The sequence below is a fragment of the Citrus sinensis genome, chromosome 4, assembly GCF_022201045.2.
Source record: "Citrus sinensis cultivar Valencia sweet orange chromosome 4, DVS_A1.0, whole genome shotgun sequence".
Taxonomy (NCBI): domain Eukaryota; kingdom Viridiplantae; phylum Streptophyta; class Magnoliopsida; order Sapindales; family Rutaceae; genus Citrus; species Citrus sinensis.
The window spans coordinates 22,742,677-22,765,999 of record NC_068559.1 but is presented as its reverse complement, the minus strand read 5'-3'; the positions used below and the strand labels follow the sequence as shown (position 1 = coordinate 22,765,999).

General features: G+C 36.4%; 2 protein-coding genes across 7 annotated transcripts; one reads left to right on the top strand and one right to left on the bottom strand.

The window, feature by feature from the left end:
* The first annotated feature begins 363 nt into the window (after window positions 1-363).
* Window positions 364-4,115, top strand: LOC102631269 (uncharacterized). Of its 4 annotated transcripts, none has more exons than XM_025101086.2 (3): window positions 364-804; window positions 1,087-1,157; window positions 3,176-4,115. In XM_025101086.2, exons 1-3 carry the CDS (start codon window positions 652-654, stop codon window positions 3,906-3,908), a joined length of 957 nt encoding a protein of 318 aa, XP_024956854.1. In that variant the 5' UTR covers window positions 364-651; the 3' UTR covers window positions 3,909-4,115. The 4 variants fall into 4 exon arrangements, with proteins under 4 accessions (XP_024956854.1, XP_015387536.1, XP_024956855.1 ...); XM_015532050.3 differs by having other exon boundaries at window positions 365-804; window positions 1,027-1,157; XM_015532053.3 differs by having other exon boundaries at window positions 643-791; window positions 1,027-1,157.
* LOC102606667 (ENHANCER OF AG-4 protein 2) lies at window positions 4,007-23,323 on the bottom strand. Of its 3 annotated transcripts, XR_371232.3 has the most exons (14): window positions 22,852-23,323; window positions 21,940-22,016; window positions 18,184-20,097; window positions 17,216-17,735; window positions 15,957-16,065; window positions 15,525-15,637; window positions 15,262-15,449; window positions 14,445-15,096; window positions 13,817-14,315; window positions 13,185-13,271; window positions 12,973-13,075; window positions 12,589-12,791; window positions 5,412-5,542; window positions 4,007-4,490 (listed from the first exon to the last, which is right to left on the bottom strand). XR_371232.3 is itself a non-coding variant. In XM_006484470.4 (12 exons), exons 1-11 carry the CDS (start codon window positions 22,960-22,962, stop codon window positions 13,005-13,007), a joined length of 4,341 nt encoding a protein of 1,446 aa, XP_006484533.1. In that variant the 5' UTR covers window positions 22,963-23,323; the 3' UTR covers window positions 12,465-12,791; window positions 12,973-13,004. The 3 variants fall into 3 exon arrangements, 1 of the variants encoding a protein (XP_006484533.1); XR_001508692.3 differs by lacking the exon at window positions 4,007-4,490 and having other exon boundaries at window positions 5,097-5,542; XM_006484470.4 differs by lacking the exons at window positions 4,007-4,490; window positions 5,412-5,542 and having other exon boundaries at window positions 12,465-12,791.

Genomic DNA, 23,323 nt, shown 5'->3' with positions numbered 1-23,323 from the left:
AAAAAAAGTTAATAGAATTAAACCATAAATAAAAAACCTAAAAAAAGAAATTTAAAAAATAATAATAATAAAACGCCACCTAAAGGTGTTAGTTGTTGGTTGTATCTGCAAACGCCAAGTAGCGATAAACGGGGTTAGCAACGGCCAACAGGTGGTCTTTCTTATGTTTTCAGAGTTTTTTCATTTTGGAGTCAATTTAAAAGTGTTTTTTTTTTTCTCTCTAATAATTTTTTTAAAAAAATCATATTAAATTAAATAAATACAATAATAGGAAAAAAGCCACTATTAAAATTTTTTTTTTTTTGATAGGACACTATTAAATTAATATAATATAAAAATGGTAAAAGTGAAAACTTAATAGAATAATAATAAAATAATATTTAGAAGGGAGTTCCTGTCTTCCCGAACAGGGAGGGAGAAAGGGGTTCCCGAAAAAACGGAAACATTAAATTACAACGTCGAAAGACTGCTTTTTTTTTTTTTTTTATCTTCCCACCCGAACACGATAATCGCCACCGCTAAGCCCTTAGATGCAGGCTTTTTGTTTCTTTGTTTCAGGCCGAAAGATTTTTTTTTTTTTTTTAACTTAAGTTGATGGGTAAAATTGTGCTGATGGTATAGGATTGTTCATTATTATTGTTTGTGTATTGGATGGAGAAGAGGAAGCGGTCGAATTCAGATATTTTAAATTCAAATTCAAAAGGGCATTTTGTTTATGAAGATTTGGGGAGAAGGGGTATTATAGAGCATCAAGTTTCTAAATTGGACACTCTTGCCGGCATCGCCATCAAGTATGGTGTTGATGTAATTTCAATTTCTCTCTCTTTTTCCAGTATCGCATTCATCATCATATACCAAAATTGTTTAAAATTTCGATTTATTTGTTTATTTGTTTTTCATATAATTGTAAATTGCTGACTGTTTTGGGTATACAGAAATTATGGCGCATTGAGAGCCTTTAAGAGATTTTTTTTTTTTAATATTTAAACGCCAATGAGAGTTTCTATTATTATTATTATTATTTAGGTGGCTGATATTAGGAAGCTGAATGGGCTGTCTACTGACCTTCAAATGTTTGCTCTAAAGACCCTTCAGATTCCGCTACCTGGGAAGCATCCTCCTTCGCCTTGTTTGTCAAATGGTTATGAAACTAGAGGGTACTTTTTGTTTTCTTTTCTCTCTTAATTGAATAACAACTGCTTATGGGGAAAAGTCATCAACTTCGTTGGAATGTCTTTGTTACGATTGTTGCTAATTGTTGCTAAAATTGATCGCTGTTTGTTCATTTTTTTCTAGAATCTGATTATCAGTGTTGCATTAATTGGTCCTAGAGCGCAGTTGAAGACTTATGGTGCATTTAGGATTGAGGTTGGGCAGCTGTAGTTTAAAAGTTACAGCATTAGAGTGTTTGATAAACATTAGCTGTTGTAGTTTGGAAGCTATCTTAATATGATTTTTCACTTGTATGATGAAAAATATATTATATCTTCAATAATTTTGTCAAAATTATTATTAAAAAATTATATTTACTATATACCATTAACTTTTATTTCATAATTATAATTTTTTTTTCACGGCAGCTGTAGTTTAAAAGGTACAACACTTCAATCCCAAACAGACTCTTAAAGCTTTTAGGCAAATGAATGGGATTATTAGTTGTTTGAAGATTCAAGAATATGATAAAAGTCTTTCCCATCACTGCTGCTCTTCATTCACCTTTTTCTTCAAGTTATTTACACGAGCTGACATGCTTTGAAATTAATTACTTCATGCTTGTATAATTTCATATGATATTTTTTCCTTTTTACCTGCATGGATGTGGTTTGTATAAGACTGCTTATTTTCCCATTACCTATTGGAGTAGATAGAAGTAAGCACCAGCCACTAGGCCAAAGCCTAGTGGTTAGAACCCAAACCTCACAATTGTGAGGTCATGGGTTCGATCCCCTACAATGTTTAATTTCCTTCCTCAATTTGAGTAAAGACAGTCTTCTCCCTTTCAAAATTTGAGTGGAGTGGACGTCCCTCAAATATTAAAGAGGGTAAAAATTTGGACTGTGGTATATAAGATTTGTAAATTAGGCCCAGTAATTGTCTGATTATAAATATCAGTGTACTAATCTCATAAAATATGAGTTGTAATCTGAGCAATAGTCTCATATAATCGAAAAAAAAAAGATAGAAGTAAGCATCATCTAGTTTGTGCTTATAAATAACGTCTGAGATCTAGTCCTGCTCACTCAAAATGTTGGCAGTGTTTGATGGCACAAAGAGGTGAATCGTATCATGCAGGCTGTGGAGCAAGGAGTAAAAATTGGGAAAAAAAAAAATTAATCCCATTATAATGAGTCAAACATAGTCAAGTTTGACGCCTCTAGGGTTGATTTGGAATTGGATGTGCTTTGATGTATGTTTCATAGTGATATTAGTTATCATATGTCCTGAGGACCAAGACAGCTAAAGAAGCATTATGGCATTGATAGTGCTGCCGCTCTGGCAATAATTACACAAGGAGATGGTGTTAGTAGGAGGGTAACTGACAAAATGAAGTTGGAGTTTATTTGTGATTTTACCGACATGGATCTTAATTGTTAATGTGATATCGAGGGCTTTGGTGTTTGACAGTGGCAGGGTGGTGTGTCATGGTCGAGAAGTTGCTTTGATTAAATGTTGTTCCTGTTACAGTAGAAGTTATGTTGGTGAGGATGATGAAACTGCATTAATGATGAGCAGCATTAGGGGGCAGAGGTGCATTATAATGTTCATTTATTTTTTCCCCCCTCATTATTTTGATGACTCAATTTTAAACTGCACATTTTCCTCATTATGTGAACTTTCTTTTCTTATTTTCCTTTATTTTGAGGAAAAGTGCGCATTCATGCTAGTTCTCACGAACAGTATCCTTCACGTGTCTTTGTTTCAAATAGTGTAGTAAAAGATAATACACCAAACATGTAGCACTAGTTTTAACATATGTTAGTGGTGAACATAATTGCTTCTTGGATTCATTATGCATTATAATAATTATTGTAAAGCCGATTTTTTCAAAGTACATCACAATACTTGGTAGCATGCTTTGTTGGGACTTTGCTTTTCCAAACATTCCATAGATTTTACTTTTGACACCTTGATTGATTTCCCTCCAGTGACTTTTCAAAACTGAAACATTCTGCAGGCAGGCCAATCATGAACGGACCCCAGACCACCATGTTCAACATGATTTATTTGATTCCTTCCGGTCTCTGAGATTGAAGTCGAAGCCCCAATGGAAGGTCTCACCAGCCATGAACTCTTTACAAGGTTACTATGGACTTAAGCCAACAGATCAACGGCCGCCATCTGAAGGTTGTGAAATGGCCGTCTTTAGGAAAAGAGAAGCACAATGTTCAGAAGATTGTCCATTACTTAAACCATCCCATCTGTACAAGGACAGCCAACGAAAAACAAGAAGCTTAGCTAATTTTCTGCAGGCTGACAATAGCAAAGAGCCAGATAACATTATCTCTTCAGATTTCAGAGAAAGAGAAAGTGAATCTGGTGAATGGAAAGACAAACTAGTTAGGAGGCGCCAAAAATCTGAAGATGACTCTAGTACCAGTGTACCAGAAATGCTGTTGAAAGAGGACAACAGTAACACAGGTGGAGTTCCAGCTATTACAGGAAAGGGCTTGGCCCTGAGACCTGCAGCAGCAAGTCGTACTGCAGTTGGAGCAGATACCCAAGGATGCGAGTTTAACACTGTACAATTTGTTGTAGGGGGTCTTTTTCTGAGTGATCGAATTTCTGGGGTTAGGAAGTCATCAAGCACACCAAGTTTCGAGGACCAGGATGCCAGTAGTCCGTCCCCCATCTGGCATGGATTGCCAAAACCAATATCCAGATGGAAAAACAAAGCTGCACTGGATTAGCTAAGTTTCTGCTCATATATACCGATTAATTTGTTCTTTATTTTATCAGGCCTTAATTTGATAGCTCATAAGAGGTAAATAGAAATGAACAGACAGAGAAGAGTCAAAAGTACAGTAGGTTACCCAGGCACATATGAATGTTTCATCTCAATCTCTTACAAGTTGCAACCATTTTTCAATTACAATAATATCTTGAATTGAAAATGATTACTGGTGATTTTGTTTGTCTTATTACAATGGCATACTGCCATGCTATACTGTTACATGTACAGTAATTCATTGTTAAGATGTCAAGTGAAAGAAAAATCTGATGGGTCAATAGTTTGGTTCTGAGAAGAAATTTGAGCATCCTTCCTCTTAGCTCATTACAAGAATTAATCTTGAAAAAGAAATTCAGCCTTCCTTTATTTTACCGCAGAATAAGTTTACTAATCAACTAACAGTTGTGTAAACATTCACAAACGAAAAAGATTTCCTTGAGAGAGAAGAGAAAAGGCAGAGAAAAGGCATCACTGACTTTCAAAATCCTCTGAACCATGCAGAATCGAAGCACCAAGATCCATTCCTTCATAGAATGATTCACTGCAGAAAAGTATGCAGGTATCGAATTGAATTTCACCAGGTTTTATTTAGTTCATGACGCTACAAATTAACTCTACCAAACCAGTAGGTTTCTGCATCATTAAGCAGAAACCTTGGAAACTTACGGATAACTTGATCCTTCTTTCCAAACAACAGATCTCCATTGATTGCATAAATTTCATGCAAATTAAAACTTTCAGCCAATTTTAACAACCTTCTAACGAGCTGAGTTCACAACAGATTCCAAAAATAAAAGAAGTTGAGGACAAGCTTTGATGAACATATCCCAACATTAGTTAAATTTCATGGACCAAACTTTGACACTGTAGAAATTTAAATGGTTTCATACTCCATCAGATCCATCAGAGAATTTATTCCAAAAATACCACCCTACTAGACAGTTCTAAATTTATCAACGGATATAAGGAGTACAGAATGTTCATACTTCTCGAACTCCATTAAAAAAATTAACGAAAAACTGAAATTGAACCCATATTGTAACTTTCCAGGTTAAGAATTTTAAAACATAACAGTAAATCATATCTAGCCAACCAATAAACCAGAATATGAAAATAAATCTTAAGATATGAACTGCAAATCCAAAAATTCATAAGCTTAATAGCATATATCCTATTTCATAAATGGTATATACATCTCCAAAAATCTGAAACTTTATGTAAGTATCACATACATGCTACACTAGTGCACATTATTTTGTGAAAAGGAATATACTTCAGGATCCCACAAAAACAATAAAGTTAATTTGTCATCTATTATAAGGAAAAAAAATTATTCACAGAAATGAACATATTTCAGAGCAACTACCTTTTTACTTTTGAGACAAACTCTTCAACAGAACTTACTATTTAGAGTATATGTATGATCATCGCCTCAGCAAAACATTCCATATCAAATATTTACCTTATCAAGTCATGTTCAGCAACACATACTCTTCCTATTTTGTCTGCTGGGAAATTTTATCCTCGCTCTTCAGCAAGAAACCAAAATTAAACACCATCGTCTAAGGCATGTCTTTTACAATTTGCCAAAACCTGCAATAATATCATGTTCAGCCACCTCATGTTCTATAAATGATTTTTCAATTAACAAATGAGAGAACAATCATATACATGATAGGCTTCAACTAACATTTTTCTACTTCCTTTTTCCCTACTAATATGTTTCAACAATTTGAAATAAGATAGAAACTAATGCAAATCCCAACAGGAGGCTGCCTTTTGCAACAAAGTACAGTCATCTTTTAGAGTTCATCCATAGTGCTAACAGAGCAACACAGATGTCACATTCAGGGTCCCAATAGATAACAAAACACTAAACGCAGAAAAAAAACATTATATTGGAACGAAGTTTCACTTACAAGATGGACATTATTACATTTTCAAAAACTTAGTTGTTTAAATATGCAATTACAAATATAAAAACAAAAGATAGAAATAGGAGAAGAATAGGAAGAGGGAAATAGCAAAAAGCAGCCTCTTAAGGAAAAATAAAAAGCTCATTCAGGAAATACTGTCAAGTTGCTAAAAGAATCATCTGAGTTTTTCTGCTGCAAAGGACATTTCATTTAATGCAACAAATTTTCACAGGTGAGGAAGTATGCTTAAAAGTAAAAAATCAATGAGGAAAGGAGATAAAAGTTTCAAAAACAAAGTGCAATAAAGTCCAGGAAACAAAAAGGTCCACCATATTGCTCCAATTTTAGACTCTGAAATAAAATCCACTCAGGGAGGAATCTACCAATTTACAACTACTTCGAAGATTCCTGGCGGCGCGCACACCCCACTTTGTTAGTCTTAATCATTAGTGACTACACCATACTAGGCAACATCTTCACTAATTGAATTTCTATTGTCTATTATTAGATAAAAAGAAGACTAAATAATTAAATAAATAATAAACTGTGCACAGACTGTTCACTGAAAACTAGGGAAACATCTTGTATATAATATCAAAATGCAAAAAGCAAAAGAAAAAATTTCCTTTTAGTTGTATTAAAGAGGGTGCAAACCACATACAGAAGTTTTTATGAGGAAGGGTTGCTAGAAAATTACTTGAGATAGACATAAAAATAAATGACCACGTGCTAAAATCTAGAAATTCAAAGGAAGTGGTTAAAAAAATTGTTTCCAACTAAAAGGCTGGTTGAATTTATGACCCTTGCCTTTCAACCAAGAGTCAGAGATTCAAAGCACTTGCGGCCAGGTTGGAAGAGGAGGAGCAAAACACACCAACGATTCAGTTCAGGCAAAGCTCTCTCAATCCCACCAAAAGCTCAATCAATCCTCTTCATGTTTCACAAATCAGAATTAATTCTACAAGCTACTTTTTAACTCTTCTCACACAATCACGTCAAGCCTATCTAGTCAAACAAGTGCAAGAATTTGCAACTTAGTATGGTCTCAAACACAAATATTAACTGCATCAAGAAGTCATCCAATAACAACTTTCCTTCAATTTTCTTTGCAAGAAATTTAGCACAAAAGGTATTAAACCTAAGGAAAAACTGAAAAAATAAACAAATAGGGTAGCCCTACTGGCAAACCAAAAGTTCTAGTTTCCTGGGAAAATAATGTTTTGCTTTTAAGTCTGCCGGACCAAATAGCTGTCCAACAAGGATATACACTCTTAAACACCATTCCAACTAGCCCAAATAAAGGTTCACATTCCTGTACAACCTTTCTCTCAGTCTTGCAGTGATCAAACGATTCCCAATGCAGTATAGGACTAACGTGTTAAGAATGAAATAATCAGACTAAAAAATGTCTCAAAATGTATTACCACATCTTAAATAAAGTAAACCACATAATAGGACCATATATGTATCACACGATTTTTTTGATTGAGATTTGTGATACTACCACCTTTCTTGTCAATCCTAATTTTCCACCCATGGGAAGGATTTGCACACCGTAAGTTTGCATTAAGAAAAATTCACAGGGCATCATTATAGAAAGATTTGATAGGTTAAAAATTTTTGACAAACAGAACAACAATATTTAAAATTTATAGAAACACAGGATCAGAACATGAACTTTTGGGAGATTTTCTACATTAGACAATCTCCCAAAACCATGGCCTAGCTGAAGCCATCTGGCCCTATTTTCAAGGCCAGAATAAGTAAAACTTTTTACTGAGCTCATAATATCATTTATACATACGTTTCTCCTTTCCCAATTCCGCAATCCATTAAAACATTAGAATTGGAAGCACCAAAAAAAAAAATGCCGTTGCATGTAATGGCATTATGCATGTTATTAAACGAACACCAAAATCACCAGTAAATTATAAGTTATCTCGGCAAAACTAAGATCAGAAAGAAGTCACACCATTCAAACTTTAATTCCATATCCATGTCACCATAAGAGATCAAGCTTATTGCATTTTGAACAAGTGGATGACAATCTTTATTACACAGAATTCTTAACTTCTCCTTTCCAAACACGTTGTATCACGTGTACCATCTTTCTTTGGGGTAACCCCAAAATTGGGGAAAAGAAATAATACATGTTCACAGGCTTACAAAAAAGAATATATAAAAAATAAAAAATGTGGATGGTACCAAGCAAATAGAAAAGAGAAAAAGAAACAAGTTACAAAAATGAATCCCCAAAAATCTTCAATAAGAAAAGAGATGCTACAGTTATTAGTTCATACTACAGGAAAGTCCATTTTTTTGAATCCTCACCCTGAAAAAAAAGGACAAGTCGCACGCTAAGCATAGCAATTATATAAAAAAATATATCAAACATTTATTCAACCCTATAGAACTGCGGCGAAACAAACCCAAGATAACAGCGCCACCAAAAATAACTCAAGTTATCATACAAACGAGAACAAGAACAGAGGGCAGTAAGTAGCATCACGAGGTCAGTCTATATCACCAAGCAAAGAGAATGAGAAAAAGAAAAGCAAGCTAGTTCCGTAATGAATCACCAAAGATCTCCATAGGAAAGGAGAGAAAACAAACCCAAAAAGACAGACAAACAGAAAAGATTGAGAAGAGTTACAAAATTGTGGCTCCCCAACTGTGAATGAAAGAAAAGAAAGGAAATCCACTAAAGCCCAGAAGGAAACCCTAAATTCAACTGTATCCACAAGAGAAGTGGACTATGCAGTATGTAGTCATAAAAGACTCTTATTATAACCCGAAAAAGGTCATAATTGCACAGCTCCAGACCACCCTTGCTTTCTTCACATGTAGGGAAATGGGAAAATTTTCCAATGGACAACTTAAAAAAAATTTAAAGAAAGAAAAAGAAAAAAGAGGGAATCACCTTAATGATCACAAAGATATCCAACAAAAGCGATCTACAGGAGATAAGAGAGCTATTTATTACCTTTCCCTTTAGAAAACCCATCTATGAAGTTTAACTTCCTGACTTATGCTCACAAGCGTACTTAAAGCATCCATCACAAGTAAACAGAAAATGGAGAAAAAGGATTCCCTTGCATCGATCCTCTTGAGGCCATCTGACAAAGCAGCTGCACCCACTACCTTTGGGTTTACATTTAAAAGGAGGGATCAGTTAGAAGATTTGACAGCTCTAGATCCATTTTCTCCATCTTCAGACAAATTTTAACCTCCAACAGAGGACACAAAGATTCCTGAACAAAATAATTATAATCTTTCTCAACATCAATTTTGAATATCATTACCTCCTTAGCATTTCTTTTGTCTTCAAGAATTTCATTGGCTATTAACACCGCATCAAGAATTTGCCTATTGTACCCAAAGTACTCTTTCATTTGTTATAACATGAACCCGAAGACTAACGCCTCAAGGAAAACACCTTTGTAATTATTTTGTAAAGGCTGGTGAATAGGCAAATGGGTCTGTATCTTTAAGGGTCAATGACTCCTGTTTTAGAATCAAACAAATGGAGACAGCTTTTTTTTTCTTGACCAACAACACTAATTTTCAAAAAAAGGCCAAAATTAATTAATAAGTATACGGAAGTTGAGCCAACAGACAAATACCTCGGATGGTAAGACCTACTAACACCCAATCAGATTTATGGTACAAGACTAGTTTATTTGTTCAAAACTTTAACAGGAAGTACATTTTTTCACTTCAAGTCAGCCTGTATGCTATAAATATAAGATTTTATACAAGCAAAGTAGATACTAGCAAATATTATAGTACATCAGTTTTACTGCCACAAAAAAGCTAAGAGAATTTTGGAATTAGCAAATGAAGCCAATTAATAGAAGGATTAATGCCACAAAGAGAAGACCTCAGGGAAAATAACCATAGAGGTAGTCCATGATCAACTGACTCATAAGAAATTGGCAAGCCTAAAAAAAAAAGGCAAAAAAGAAAAAAGAAGGAAAAAAAAGGTCAAGAATGAGAAGGTTGAATCATTTGCGCTGGCAAGCAAGGCATAGGAGCCATTCCCGGCCGGCCTGTTTGGTCTTGGTCTTTAGAATCACCAATGTCTGCTTACGGCGCGACGGGGGCGCTATGAGTGGCCTTAGGAGCCTACTAACTTAGAGAACCTGGTTCAGATAAAGTAACTACTGCAGAAAAAGTCACCATTTTCCATTTTTAAGCAAGTTGTAAACACACATGCTAAAAAAATTTAATTCAAAAACACAAACTAATACGCATTGTTGTTGAGCTCTCAGCACCCACTGATAAACTTATAAATTATATGATGCATAAAAAGGATTCATGTAGCAAGACCCAATTTGGGAAAGAGCATTGTTGAAAGGAGTGAGGTGGTACCCTTAATAATATGGATCAGAGAACATAAGAACATGAATAGCATCATGATTACTAATTTCTAAAGAATGCCATTTTTCCCAGCAAAGGCCATGAATTATACCAGTTTACCAACTGTGAAGGCATATATGCACCAAAATTTAAAATAAGTAACCATACCACTGCACACCAAATACCAACAATGAACAAACCATATACTTCAGTGAATAGTAAGCCCAAACAGAATCAACCATTTCATGCTTCTGTTCCAAACAGCAATGGTTAATTAACCCTTCACCAACATCAAGGTAGCCAAAACGGAAACTGAAACCTCCATAGGATCAATTAAAACTAGAGTGATCTCAAATCGAATAATTCTAGATAACAAATCTCACATTGTTAATGCTAACAACTATGTAGGAAACTGCTCCCAATACTAATTTGATGAAGAAAAAGGCATTAGATAACTTTTCCTGTGGCTTTGAACCCATAACACTATCGGGTTGAATATCTTGATGAAGTTTCCCAGATCCATACATGACCATGGTGCTAATTCTAAGGTAATCTCAATTATCCTATAATAGAATTAAGTCCCCACAAAGAGTGAAAGGATGCCAAATAAATTAACTAAAATAATAAATTAAAATAAAAAGGAAAAACCTTATTGTTAAGCAGTCCAAAATTTAATTTGTTGAGAGTTGAGAGATGCAAAGAAAGAAATTATTTCCAAACCCCCCCCCCCCCCCCCCCGGGGGGGCCCCAAAAAAAAAATCAAAATTAACTGAGAAAAGCTCTACAGTTCACAAAACAAAATTTGTGGTTCACGAGTATGCATGGAAATAAACTAGTGTATCAACCAAAGAGGAATTATAGAATCAAACATTCCCAATCTCAGAGTAGACCATAAACCATCACTCAAACAGCTTTTCTAACAGCTTCCACCTGGTGAAAGAAAGAGTGATGGTACACTAAACCAACACCTAATACATGGCAAGTAATTATAGGTGACAAAATCACTCAGAATTCAAAATATATATCCCAAGCATGTAACTGTAGTGTCTGTGTGAAAGAAAATGTCTCCAAGCTTCTGAAATCTGTAAGTCTCTTCAACCATTAACAATAATGGAAGACTACCCAAAATTTTGAAATGGATGACGCCATAACAATGGCCTTGATAGTGAAAATAAAAACTTCATGGCTACCTTATGGCTTAATGCAAGTAGAGAAGCCATTGTGACAGAGGACAAATATGTTTGGTAGTCAATCTGTTAAGGCCTTGAACTTTGAGATATTTTATCTGTTATTTTTATTTTTTCTCCATTTTCACATTTATTTTAGAAGTCAAAGATGGAGACAAATTAATATAGCATAGAAAATTGATAAATATTTTTCACTTGGGTATCCTCATCCGCATCCCTTTACTTCCACCTTTTCCTCTTTCTATTATCTTTTAAAACGTCCTCTATGTCTACTCAATTAACATATGCTAAGGACAACTCCATTGTACTCGAAAGTTTAATGACTTGGTGAAAAAAGAATATGTCTACTCAATGAGAGGAAAGAAAATGTTTGAGCATTGATAGACCTCTAAAGCTGACCTGTTTTAAAGCTTTTAGAAGTAAGAGATCAGGGATTTTTCTTTTTCTCAAATTCTTTTCATTAGGGTTTTCTTTTTTTGGGTTCACCTGTGGGTAGATGGGTTGGTGCTAGGTGGTTGTGGAAGTAATAAAGTTGCAACATTCCATTGGTGATAAAAGCAAATAATTACAATAACCGCTGGAGATTTGTTTGATGACAAGTTCACACGTGCTCTTCATCGATCTCCATCCTCTTGTTCTTATTTCACTATCACCTATTATTCTTCTTTCTTCTCTTTTGCAAGCAAATAATTTCTGTCAAACCAGTAAAACTAAACCAGTTATATAAACTATTCAAATAGCCCTTTTTATTTCACATACCTTCACTGCCAAAAACTATTCAACTAATCCTCAAAAAATCCCAATCTGTTTTTCAATTACAGTGTGAAATGGTATCTCAAAAGATTTTCCAGCACCAATCAAGCCCTAAAGATTTGATGAGAACTGTCATCTTAAACAAAAAAAAAAGCCATCATACAGTGTATGCATTGATAATCTAGTCATGTACAATTCGCAAGGGAAGCAAAATGGGCAAAAAAGTCCATGCAATCATCCTATTCTGATTCTAAGTAAGCACATTACAAGAAATAAGCTAATAAGAAACCCAGAGGCAAATTAATGCATAATAGGTATATCACTAAATTCACCAAAATTCAATTTCTTTGTTATTTGACGAGAACAAATTTCTTATGTAGGATATTCAGTATAATTACAGGAGTTAAGAAACAGGTGTACTAACCAAGTCAGAAACATGGGCCTACACTTGGAAGCAAATGTTCCCAGGATACATTTGTCAGGAAAAATTACAATATACACAGTCCTGCCAAGAGTCTCCACAAGTCAAACACTGCCTTCAAGGGTACTTGTTGTTTTTCCATGATATGAACCTTCTTGTGTTGTAGAGTATAATGTAATTCGTAAATTGTTTCACAGCCCACCAAACTGAAAATTGTAACAGACAAAGGATAAAGTGATTGTCAGAGAAAGGGGGAAAGAGAGGGGATGCATATATTTAGCTCAGCCAAAGCAGCAGTGAAAGTATATGCTCTGCAAATATTCAATATTAGAACTCAAATTCAAGTATTTGGAGAACAGGCATTAGAAGTACAGAATCAGAACATACCCTAAGCAGTTGATGATGCTTCAGGCTTAGCCCTAACCTGGTCTCCAACAATTAAGCGCGGACATGTCCGGTCTGCATGGCAACATCTGGGAAACACCATGACCTGGAATATTACAACCATTAAGTCACACTTAGATTGTACAGAAGCTCAAATTTTAGCTCACTCACTTAACCAAAACAAATAAGTTAAGCCTCTCTAAAAGATGAGTCACCTGGAATTTGAGGCGTTGGCAAATTATTGGTCTGAAAACCCATATTATTAGTGGGCTGTCTGTCAACAGGGGGCCGAAAATAACCAGCTGTGGCAAAAATGTAACACAATCTTCAATAAATAAACAAAACATGACATGCAGGAAAGTACAAGATACATAAAAATGTGCCTGGGACCTCAAAATTTGACGAATCAACATAAGCATGCATAAATTAAAAGGCCCATATAACATTCTATGCCTGCACAAGCAAGTTTGCAAAAACGTACTCTTCACCACCCCCCCCCCCCCCCCCCCCCCCCCAAAACGAAAAAAAAAAAAAAGCATATCCCCCTTCCCCAGCTTTGTACAGAACAAGAAAGAAATTTAACAATAATGAAAAATTGGAAACATTTTTCAATGGTCCACCTAAGAATGTCAGACAAACGAGAAAGCATAACAGAGGTAATAAACTTAAACTAAAACAGCATTTCAATTCAAAAAGTCATAGTGGAAATACCAAGTCATTGTGGAAATATTAATAGCAAAAACTTCATGGTTGAAATATTAATGCAGCTAGGTATCTGTTGGCGTAAATTTGTAAGTTCTACGAACTTAATGTTAATGCTAACTTCTAGTACATGATAACTGCTTACCATCCTGCACAAATGGAGGGCCTGATTGAGGTGGAGTCCTCCTTCCGCCCATCCATACACCATGTTGACTATCTGTGCTGAATTCACCTGATGACATCCTCCACTGTTCATCAGTGACAAATCGCCTCTGGCTATCAGGATGTGATGGCAATGCATATGGATGGGGGTAATGCTGATGAGAGTGTTGCTGAATTGGTGGCTTTGGAAATGAGAAATGATTGGAAGGTGCTTGTGCTAGGCCAGGATGCATTGGTCTTTGCACAAAAGGCGCGTTACCTTGCTGAAATTGTTGGTTTGGTTGAGAAGCTTGAGGGTTTAAATACATTTCACTGTGTCCACATTCCATCTGCCTTGAAGAATTAAACCCAGAAGGTTCTCGAGAATTGCCCATTCCTGTTGGTACAAAGCATGGTGATTGCTGCGGAAACATTTCGTTTTTCACAGCAGCATCAACATGACCCCCGAGAGTGTTTCCAGCCATTTGGACAATTTGATTACCCTGTGCACAAATAAAGAGTTACAACACTTATATTTTAAATGAGAAAAAGTAAATAATAAAAATAACCGCAATAAAGAAAGAAGGAAACACAAACACGCTTGCAAGAAAAGAAACAGATGCAAGTCTTACACAGGGTGTGTTACAATATTCACGAGGTACAGGTGGCTGATATGCCAGCTGTGGTGAAGATTGTACTGAAGAATGAGGTGGTACCGGTTGAGACACTAGCGAGGGCTGTGATTGAACTACTGATGATTGTGAAACCAATGGTGGTGGAGGTCCCAAAGGAGGTGGCGGTGGTGGCAGTGATGAAACAGGAGGTGGAGGCGGAGGTGGTGGAGGTGAAGGAGATGAAGGAGGTGGTGGCGGTGGCGGTGGCGGCGGCGGCGGTGATGGAGGCAAAGGTGGCAGTGGAGGAGGAGATTCTGGAGGCAAAGGTGGGGAGCCCTCGGGTAAAGGGGGCAACTCACTATAATTATTTGAAGCTGGATGCAAGATCCTATCTGAGCCACTCCTTTGATCAGTTTCAAAAGAACCACTTTCATCCTTTTGGTGTCCAGAAACATCTTCCATTTCAAGTTCACCATCCACATCCTCTAAGATGCAATGACGCCTATCATTTGGAGTAACTGTGCATGTGTCTGACTCTCCTGAAGCACGTGTTTGCTCTGCTGGTGATGCATGACCATCTTCATTAAATGTAATGCTAGGAAGATCTTCTTCTTCATCATCTTCAAATACATGAGAAGACAAAAGGCCAGGCAACTGAAATGTAGCATTGCTGATACAATGGACAAGAGAAAACAAATATGGCGGCAAATTAGATGCAAGCCCATTGTAAAACAGAAAAACAAATGAGTGGTGTAGCATTTTCTCTTCAACTATCAATATAGATTAAAAAGTAATGAAATAAATTATATAAATCAAAGAGAAGAGAGGTTTATACCTGCCGTACTCATCAACCAGCATGCCTTCCATTTCTCTGATAGGATCATCAATAGCGCGCTCAGATCGAGATGGACGCCTAAGAGAAAATCCAGAAGATGTTTCATCATTTGAAACTCCAATATCATCCATGTAACGCCGCAATAGAGAGTCAGGAAAAATTTTCCTCTCAAGCCAGAGGCGCAAAACCTTGTAAAACAACAAAAATCAATCTATCTTCATCTTCAAATATAGTGTGTCAAAAATTAATAGAGCCAAAACTACCTTGAGACACTGACGACGATTTTCACGAGCCCCAGCGCCAGGTGGAGCAGCAGCACCTAGAAGGCGTGGTAGTGCAGCTTGAACAGTAGGAATGTATGAAGCTCCCGCAACTCCTAAATAACATCATCAGAAGTGGACTAAGTAGTAAAATTTAAAGTAAATCATATTTCATCATTCAGAAAGAAATAAGACTACAAATAAAGGATAAACAGGGCTTTTCAGTAAGCACATAACATTCATCCAATTACCAGAATCACCATAACACTACACTCTGCATGATCACTGAGTCTAATACCAAAGCCAATGACAAATATTGCCCAGAACAGTGTCTAGTAATTAGTAATGTCAACAAAATTATTCACGAGGAAACGTTACAAAGCATTTACTTTGGATGCACACACAAAGAGAGGAGAGAAGGGGAGAGAAAGAAACCTTTTTGATTATGTGAACATTGAGTGATTGAATCCACAAGAAAGAAAAGGTCCACTTTACGATGAAAACTAGGCTCACTTTCCAACTTTTGGATGAGTAGTTCCACAACCTGCATACAATCATATAGTTAAAAAATCCTTCCAAATGCGTAATACCTATAGCGGAAACTTCAACACAACAATTCTACATTCTAACAGTCAGATTTAATTGAAACAGCAGATCTGGGTTGGGTGGGGTGGGGGGGGGGGGAACTTCTATTGCTGGCATAGTCCTTTTTCTTTTTTGTTTTTCGAATTTTAGCATAGCCCTTATGTAGTGATTCTAAAATTTCAACAATTTTATTTCATAACTAAACTCAAATAAGAAACTTAGTGATGGTGATCGAAACTCTCATCCATGCATCCGGGCTCAACATGATAATTATTACACACTGTTCTCACAAACTAAAAGCACACTGAACAAGAGGCATGCATACCCTTGTTCAAGGGAGACACCTCCACAATTCCACTCCACACACACCCCGCCCCCCCTTTCCAGGACAAAAAAACCAAACAAAAACCCCCACCCAAAATAAATAAATAAATTCCTAGATGTAGTAACTGGCTCTTCATTATGTACTCACACTTCAGATGAGGTCTTGCAATCTAAAACAACATTTACCTATCCCTTCAACATTCTCATGCCAACATCACCACAGCAATAAACTAGCCTTAAAACTGGACAGCTATAATGGGATGAAACTTTTATTGATTCATCTTTCAACACCCAATTAACTAAAATCTCCCCAATGTTTAACTTGTAATCAAGATGCCAAGTCATTATAACTAATTTAAAAAACGATCCCCTCTTGAGATATAATAACAGATGTCTTAGTTAACAAATTTTCAACACTAGGTAAGAAAAGGGCTTTCTGAAAAGTGCCTGAGACAAAAATAATAATAATAGCAGTAATAATAAATAAAAACTGTAAAAGTTCTAAGCTGGATAGAGTTTTAGGTAGAATAAGCACAAGGGAAGCTAGATTCCCTATCCAAAAGTCTAGGATGCCCACCCAAAAAAAAAAAAAAAAAAAAAAATCAGATTGTTTTGCAGTTACTCACATAATTTTTATGCCATGCAAACTAATGCTAAACAAAAACATTTAGTGTTTAAGACAAGACCAAAAAATTATTATTCCAAGCCTAAAATCTCCATTTGTGCTAAATCTAATTCAAAGGCAACAAGTGAATTTGAAAGATAAACAATGTTATTCAGCCTACCTCGCTGGAAATACCATGCTTGGCACAATCTATGGCCAGACGGGTTGCACGTCCAATACTTTCTTTAGTTCTCGACAAAGTTTCGATCATCCCTTCAAATGCATCACGAGCAACAGCTGCCTCAGTACCCCCACTCAATGAGCCTCCACCTGCAGTGTGCCCTGAATTCACTCTCTTCTCCTCAACTTCTTCAGTATCTAATTGTTGGGCTGTTGACTGATTAACATGAGTAGATGGAGAAGCTAAATTAGTACGATTATTCAGTCCCTGAGTATCTGCATGCAGCATATTGCCAGTGCCAGGGAGAAACGATTGAAAAGCAGACGGACTGGGACTCCCCCCTTGGCCGTCACCAACAGATGTAAAACCAGCATTAGGATTTCCAAAAGAGAATTGTTGCAGGTGAGCTTGTTTCCTTTTTGCCTGAGCAGCTGCAATAAGATGTTTCAAAGACACAGCAGAGTCCGGAGTTTTGGAATCAATCAATGAACTACTTCTAACTTCTCTGTTAGCTTCCAATCTGCATTAGGAAAATTAAAAATACGTATTAAAAAAAAAAGAAACTACTTTCGAAAAGAAACAAAAGTATTTTATTCAACAAAAAGAGGGGAAAGAAAACACGAAAGTGAACTAAGGTAGTGCACAAAAACCATCCTTTCAAAGCTCGCTACCAACCGTACAAAATTAAACCCAGGTTATACTAGTCGAGAGAAATACAACAAAAAAAAAATGTGTATGAAAGCACTCCCCCCCCCCCCCACCCCCCCCCCACCCCAAAAAAAAAAGAAAAACACCTAAGACCCCTTCTCAATTGAGATTGATGAATAAGACAGAAGTATCTTCAAAATCTTTATAGTACATTTAAAGGGAAGCAAAAATACATACATAGAAATTATTATACATATAACAAGCATGGTCGTTATAGGCTAAAGCAATTTTAAGAGAAGCAACAGAGAGATCTTGCATACATTTCAGTTGGCGTGTAGCTGTGCTCCATTGAAGTTTCTGCTAAAACAGCATGGTCGTTAATACGGGAAGCTGCTTTGGGAGTAGATTTTGGTCTTTCTCCAGAAGAAGCCGGCTTATTTCTTTGACTTGGCACATGATTTTGGGAAGAGGTCATGGAATCAGAAATCTTACCGGACATGGCCTGAACCTTTTTTAGAGAACCAGTGCTGGGACCTTTATTAACCAAAGATTTAGAGGCTTTTTGCTGCTCTGCAGCTGTTTTTGCTGCAGAAGCCAAATGAGGAGACTTAGGAGAAAACAAAATTGCTTTAGCCTCCTTTGATGATACCTGCTCAGATTCTGCTTTTCCAGCACCAGTACCAACATCAGAAGCAGGCCTCCTCTCCCCACTTACCAGTTGGCCAGGTAACACAGACTCATTAAGTGATTGTGAAGGCGTTTCCTTCTTGATGCTATTCTCAACTCCAGTAGAATCTCTAGCACTATCACTCTGCTGAGCATTAGCGGAACTCTGAAGATGTGTATCAGAATCAGATGGAAGAAGAGCTTTTGAATTTCTGGTAGATCCTCCATGAATTGGAGTTTTGGGCTCATCATCGTCGTCGTCATCAAATAGGCAAACCGCTCTCCGTCTCTTGGCCAACAGTGGAACTGGAGGTTTAACCATGTCATTCTTAACTTCGACAGAAACTCTTTCTACCTTGTCAGATTTAAGAGTAGCAGAACTAGACATAGCTTCCAATGCCCGCTTACGCCGCTTGGTTAAGGGCAGCACAGCTTCATCACCAGAACCATCAGGTCCAACATTACGTTTGACAGATTGGGCTTTCAATGCCAAAACCATTTCTCTCTTCACATGTGATGTGGAGTCTTTCGAATCAGAATATTCAACCATTTTGCAGTCAACAATGTTAGAACTTGAAAGATCAGTCTTTGTGCTTTTTGTGGCAGATAGCTTGGCAGGAACATCTTTCGAATCTATACACTTTGACTTTTTTACAGGATTTAAATTTCCATTTGTTCCTAACCTCAGCTTTCCAGTGGTCCCAGCTTGAGCACTCTTTTTATTGCCAGAAACCTCACCCTTGGAACTGGCAATGGTGTCCTCTACATCTGATCCCTTGAAGCCTCTTTTGGCTCTTAACAAATCTTTAGTTTTCCCAGTGCCAATATCTGAATCTGACTTCAAACCATCCTGTGAAAGTTCTGCCATGCTGCCATTAGATGCAATTTTTCCATCTGATATGTCTTTATGCTGCTTATCAGAATCAGGGATATTGACACATTGACCAGAACTATCATCCTTTAATGATGTTACATCCAAGTTACCTTTTTGTCCTCCAACAGAACCATCAAATGCTTTTTTTGATCCAGAAGCCATTTTCTTTAACTTGTGCCCATTAGGAAATGCCTTCTGTCCTTTATCAGGGTGTTTGTTGATATCTTCTTTATTATCAGAAGAAGCCTCATCCTTCGATTGTGATCCATTAGATACTTTCATATTTTTCTCAGATGACAGAACTGGGGATAAAATATCATCAGCATGACATGAAATAGAACGCTTAATGTCTTCACTTTCAGTTTCACCCAGACTATTTGAGCAAGGCTCTAACTTAGTACCAAAGTCACATATATCTTCAGTTTTGGTTTCTCCATTAGGGATGACAGCACATGTCCCGTCTTTTAAGTCAACATCTTCTCCATCAACAGATGCAGCCTCAAAGCCAAGTGCAGATCTATCATTATCAAGTCTTGATTCACTTGATTTTTTTTTCTGCAACTCTTCAAACGCAACACAGATTTCCTTCACAGCTTGGGCAAAGTACTTAACTGTTTTACCTTGACACCGAGCAGACAATTTACTCTTTGACTCACTGGTGAATGCCTGAATGTCAACGGGAGCAACAAAAGCTCTGTGATGATGAGAAAATAAAGGGGCTAAGTGAGAAGATAATATGTTGTAGCAATCAACACAACCAACAAAAAAATAAGCAATAGAATATCAAGAGAGAAAATAAACTTGCAAAATAACATGGAATATTGCCTGGTTAAACTCAGTAGCAAAATAACATAAAACACCATCGCTTCAAACATGACTAACAATTACAATATGTAGAAACAGTCCAATAGAACAAGAGTGCCTAAAATTTTATCAAGAGCACTATCTAGAGACAATTTTTTTTTTCTTTTTTGCTGATAAACATTAAACTTCTATTAAAATCAAACATGAATAATGAAAGGGCACAAGCTCTCCGAACAAGCAAGAACGAGCAGACAAGACACCTAAACAGGAACCAAAGACACTACATAAAAGTATAGCTTCATTAAAATTAAAGAAAACAAAGTCCATTCACAAGCTGCATTCATTAAATTGGTCTTTTCGGAAATGCAAAACCATCAAATAAAAGAAAAAATGTCACTTCACCTCTTAAATCAGAGAATGGACAAGAATAATATCAATAATTCAACCTAGACATCTCTACATTCTGCAAGCAACTCAATTAACTAATCTCCAGTTGTAGGAGGAAACTACAATAAACTCGTTCATCCATAGACATATAATATTAAAGAAAAGCACTGAGCATGGCACAACATTGCACATAAATGTAAACCAAATCCCTCCCCACCCTGTTGTAAGAAGGATGTTAATCTCAAAGCGATATTATCACAAACAACCAAAAATGAAGAAATTAACGACAAAGATCAGCATAGTACAGGTTTTCTTTTTACTGTAAGTGTCTTTTCTCGATTTTAAGATATTTTTTACATCAGTTCTAGTTGTACAGGAACATGGTCTGCAATGGTGTAATACCCATCAACAGAAAAATTGTAAAGGTCACAATTGAAAACGTCACAAAACATTGAAAACAATTAGCCAAAGTCCATCTAAGGCAGAAGAAAAGCTCATAAGACACCATGAATCTAGGGAAGAATAAAGAAAAACCTTCAAGTACAGTACTTGCTCAATATTTATAGGCAGCCCCAAAACCCCACCACACTTTAAAACAAGTTTGAAAATTTTATTAAATATTCCTTTATGGAGCTATAAGATGAAGTCCAACTAAGCCAGCAGGAAGGCTCATGATGAACCTAGAAAAGAAGAAAAACCTTGAACTACGTTAATTGCAGAATTTTTGTAGGCGGAAACCTAGAATGCCACCACCCCACAAAGCCGCTGGCCAAAAGAACAAAGAAACAAGGAAAATTGAATTTCCAAGCCTGAAGACTGAAATTCAATCCCCCAGGAACTACCAACTGTCCTTTCACCAAAAGATAATTACAACTCTCTCCAAAGTTTACAATGGTGCTATTGTTTCTGATGAGTACTAACCGTTTCCATAAATGTTTATACAATTTAGCACAAAATAAATAATCTGAAAAGGACCATGCTATTAACACTCAAAACAATTCACAATCAGATGAAATCAACCACAATTACGATTGAAAGTTAAAGAATATATAGCTAGAATGTAGCATCAACTGTTCAATACAAATAATGGTGCTTCACTAAAGGTGGGGGAAGAAACTTAATGGCAATATTAGAGCAACATTGGTGGAAAAACGATATATATGCACATGAACTAATAATTCAAATACTTCACATGGTTTTAAAACGGGAAGTCGTACTCCTAATCAATATTTTCAACAACTTAACACCATTGCAAAGCTCATGTTGTGTATCAAGCCTCTGTACTGATGCTCAGCCACCAATGATTCAGAAATAAACATGTCAGAATTGAATGAAAAATACTCACATTTCTTGTGTTCCAAAGAATTGAACAAAATATTTCTTAGGGTCTGGAGCTCGATCCCAGTCTTCCGGTCGACTAATCTGAAAAATTTTACCAAATCATTCAGCAACCTTAATATCTTAACAAGAGTGAATTAAAAAGGTAATGACCTCAGACACAGTGATATCGATGTCAAAATTTAACCAAAAACCTAAAATGCACAAATATTGTGAAATAACAGTTTGAAATGGCATACAGTCTCATGTCCAAGATGAAGACCAATTTAAAACCGTAAAAAAGATTTTCACTTAGAATCTAGTACTTACAGCAAATCTGATGTATATAAAAAAAATCCCAACATTTGTATCCATATCACCTATCCGAAGAAGAGTCGAAGAAGTTGGAAACACTAATATCCAAAATGGAGACAAATATAATCTCAATCAATCTCTTTATACCAAATCAAGTAACATATAGCATGCCTAATGTGCACGAATCCCACATTATGCATTATGTTAATCTGTTTACATTTATTAACAGCTGCTTTAGGAATTACGGTTCTGTCCAAATGCTCTTACATAAAACACTGTGAATTCAACATTACGAACTTCAAAGCCACGTCATCATAAATTGCATACCAATCAACGTAGTGACCATCCATTTGTAAATTAAGCAAGCCCCACACAAATGCCACAATAAATTAACATTAGAACTCCTACTAAAAGCATAACACCTTTGAAAATTTAAATCCAAGACCTAAAAGATATCATCTAACCACTTCTTCCATCTTACAGTAAAATAAAGTTAATTTTCTAAAAACCCTAATGGGGCAAAAGGGCCGCATGTATCACATAGGAGCATCAAATAATATCATCATAAGGCAATTAAAAAAGGAAAAAAAAAGGAACTGAAATAGAAACAGAAAGAGAGAAAGACCTTGGCAGGCCAAGCGGGAAAGCCCTTGACTTTGGCAAGAACAAGATCGCCCAAACTCAACTGACTCTTGGCTTTGGCCTTGTTGCCTCCTTTTCGACGACCACCAGCCATGTCGTTTTACAAGCTTATATCCACCACGTAAAATCCTAACCTAACCTAACCTAATTTCTAGGACCAAAAAAAAAAAAAGGAAAAAAAAATTTTCTATCCTGCTATCAAAAATTCAAAGCGGAGATCGAATCCAATTGTACGGAGAATCCAAATCAAATGAAGCTAATGTGGAAAACCTAAAATCCAGAATATTCGGCCGGAGATTCTGCCGTCGGCAGGGAGTTCCGGCGACGGAGGCGCTACGACATCGCAAGGAGAACTGAGTGATTGTATAGAGAGAGGAAGTGCGAAAGAGATGTTGAGGCGGTTGGGGAGAGAGAGAGTAGATTTTGTGAGAGAGAGGGGGGGGGGGGGGGTTGTT

Coding starts and splice junctions, on each gene's coding strand:
- LOC102606667 (XM_006484470.4), bottom strand. CDS start 22,962: ATGGCTGGTGGTCGTCGAAAAGGAGGCAACAAGGCCAAAGCCAAGAGT. Junction 22,017..22,851: donor TTCCCGCTTGGCCTGCCAAG/GTCTTTCTCTCT, acceptor AAAATTTTTCAG/ATTAGTCGACCGGAAGACTG. Junction 16,066..17,215: donor AGCATGGTATTTCCAGCGAG/GTAGGCTGAATA, acceptor GATTGTATGCAG/GTTGTGGAACTACTCATCCA.
- LOC102631269 (XM_015532050.3), top strand. CDS start 652: ATGGAGAAGAGGAAGCGGTCGAATTCAGATATTTTAAATTCAAATTCA. Junction 805..1,026: donor CCATCAAGTATGGTGTTGAT/GTAATTTCAATT, acceptor ATTATTATTTAG/GTGGCTGATATTAGGAAGCT. Junction 1,158..3,175: donor AATGGTTATGAAACTAGAGG/GTACTTTTTGTT, acceptor AACATTCTGCAG/GCAGGCCAATCATGAACGGA.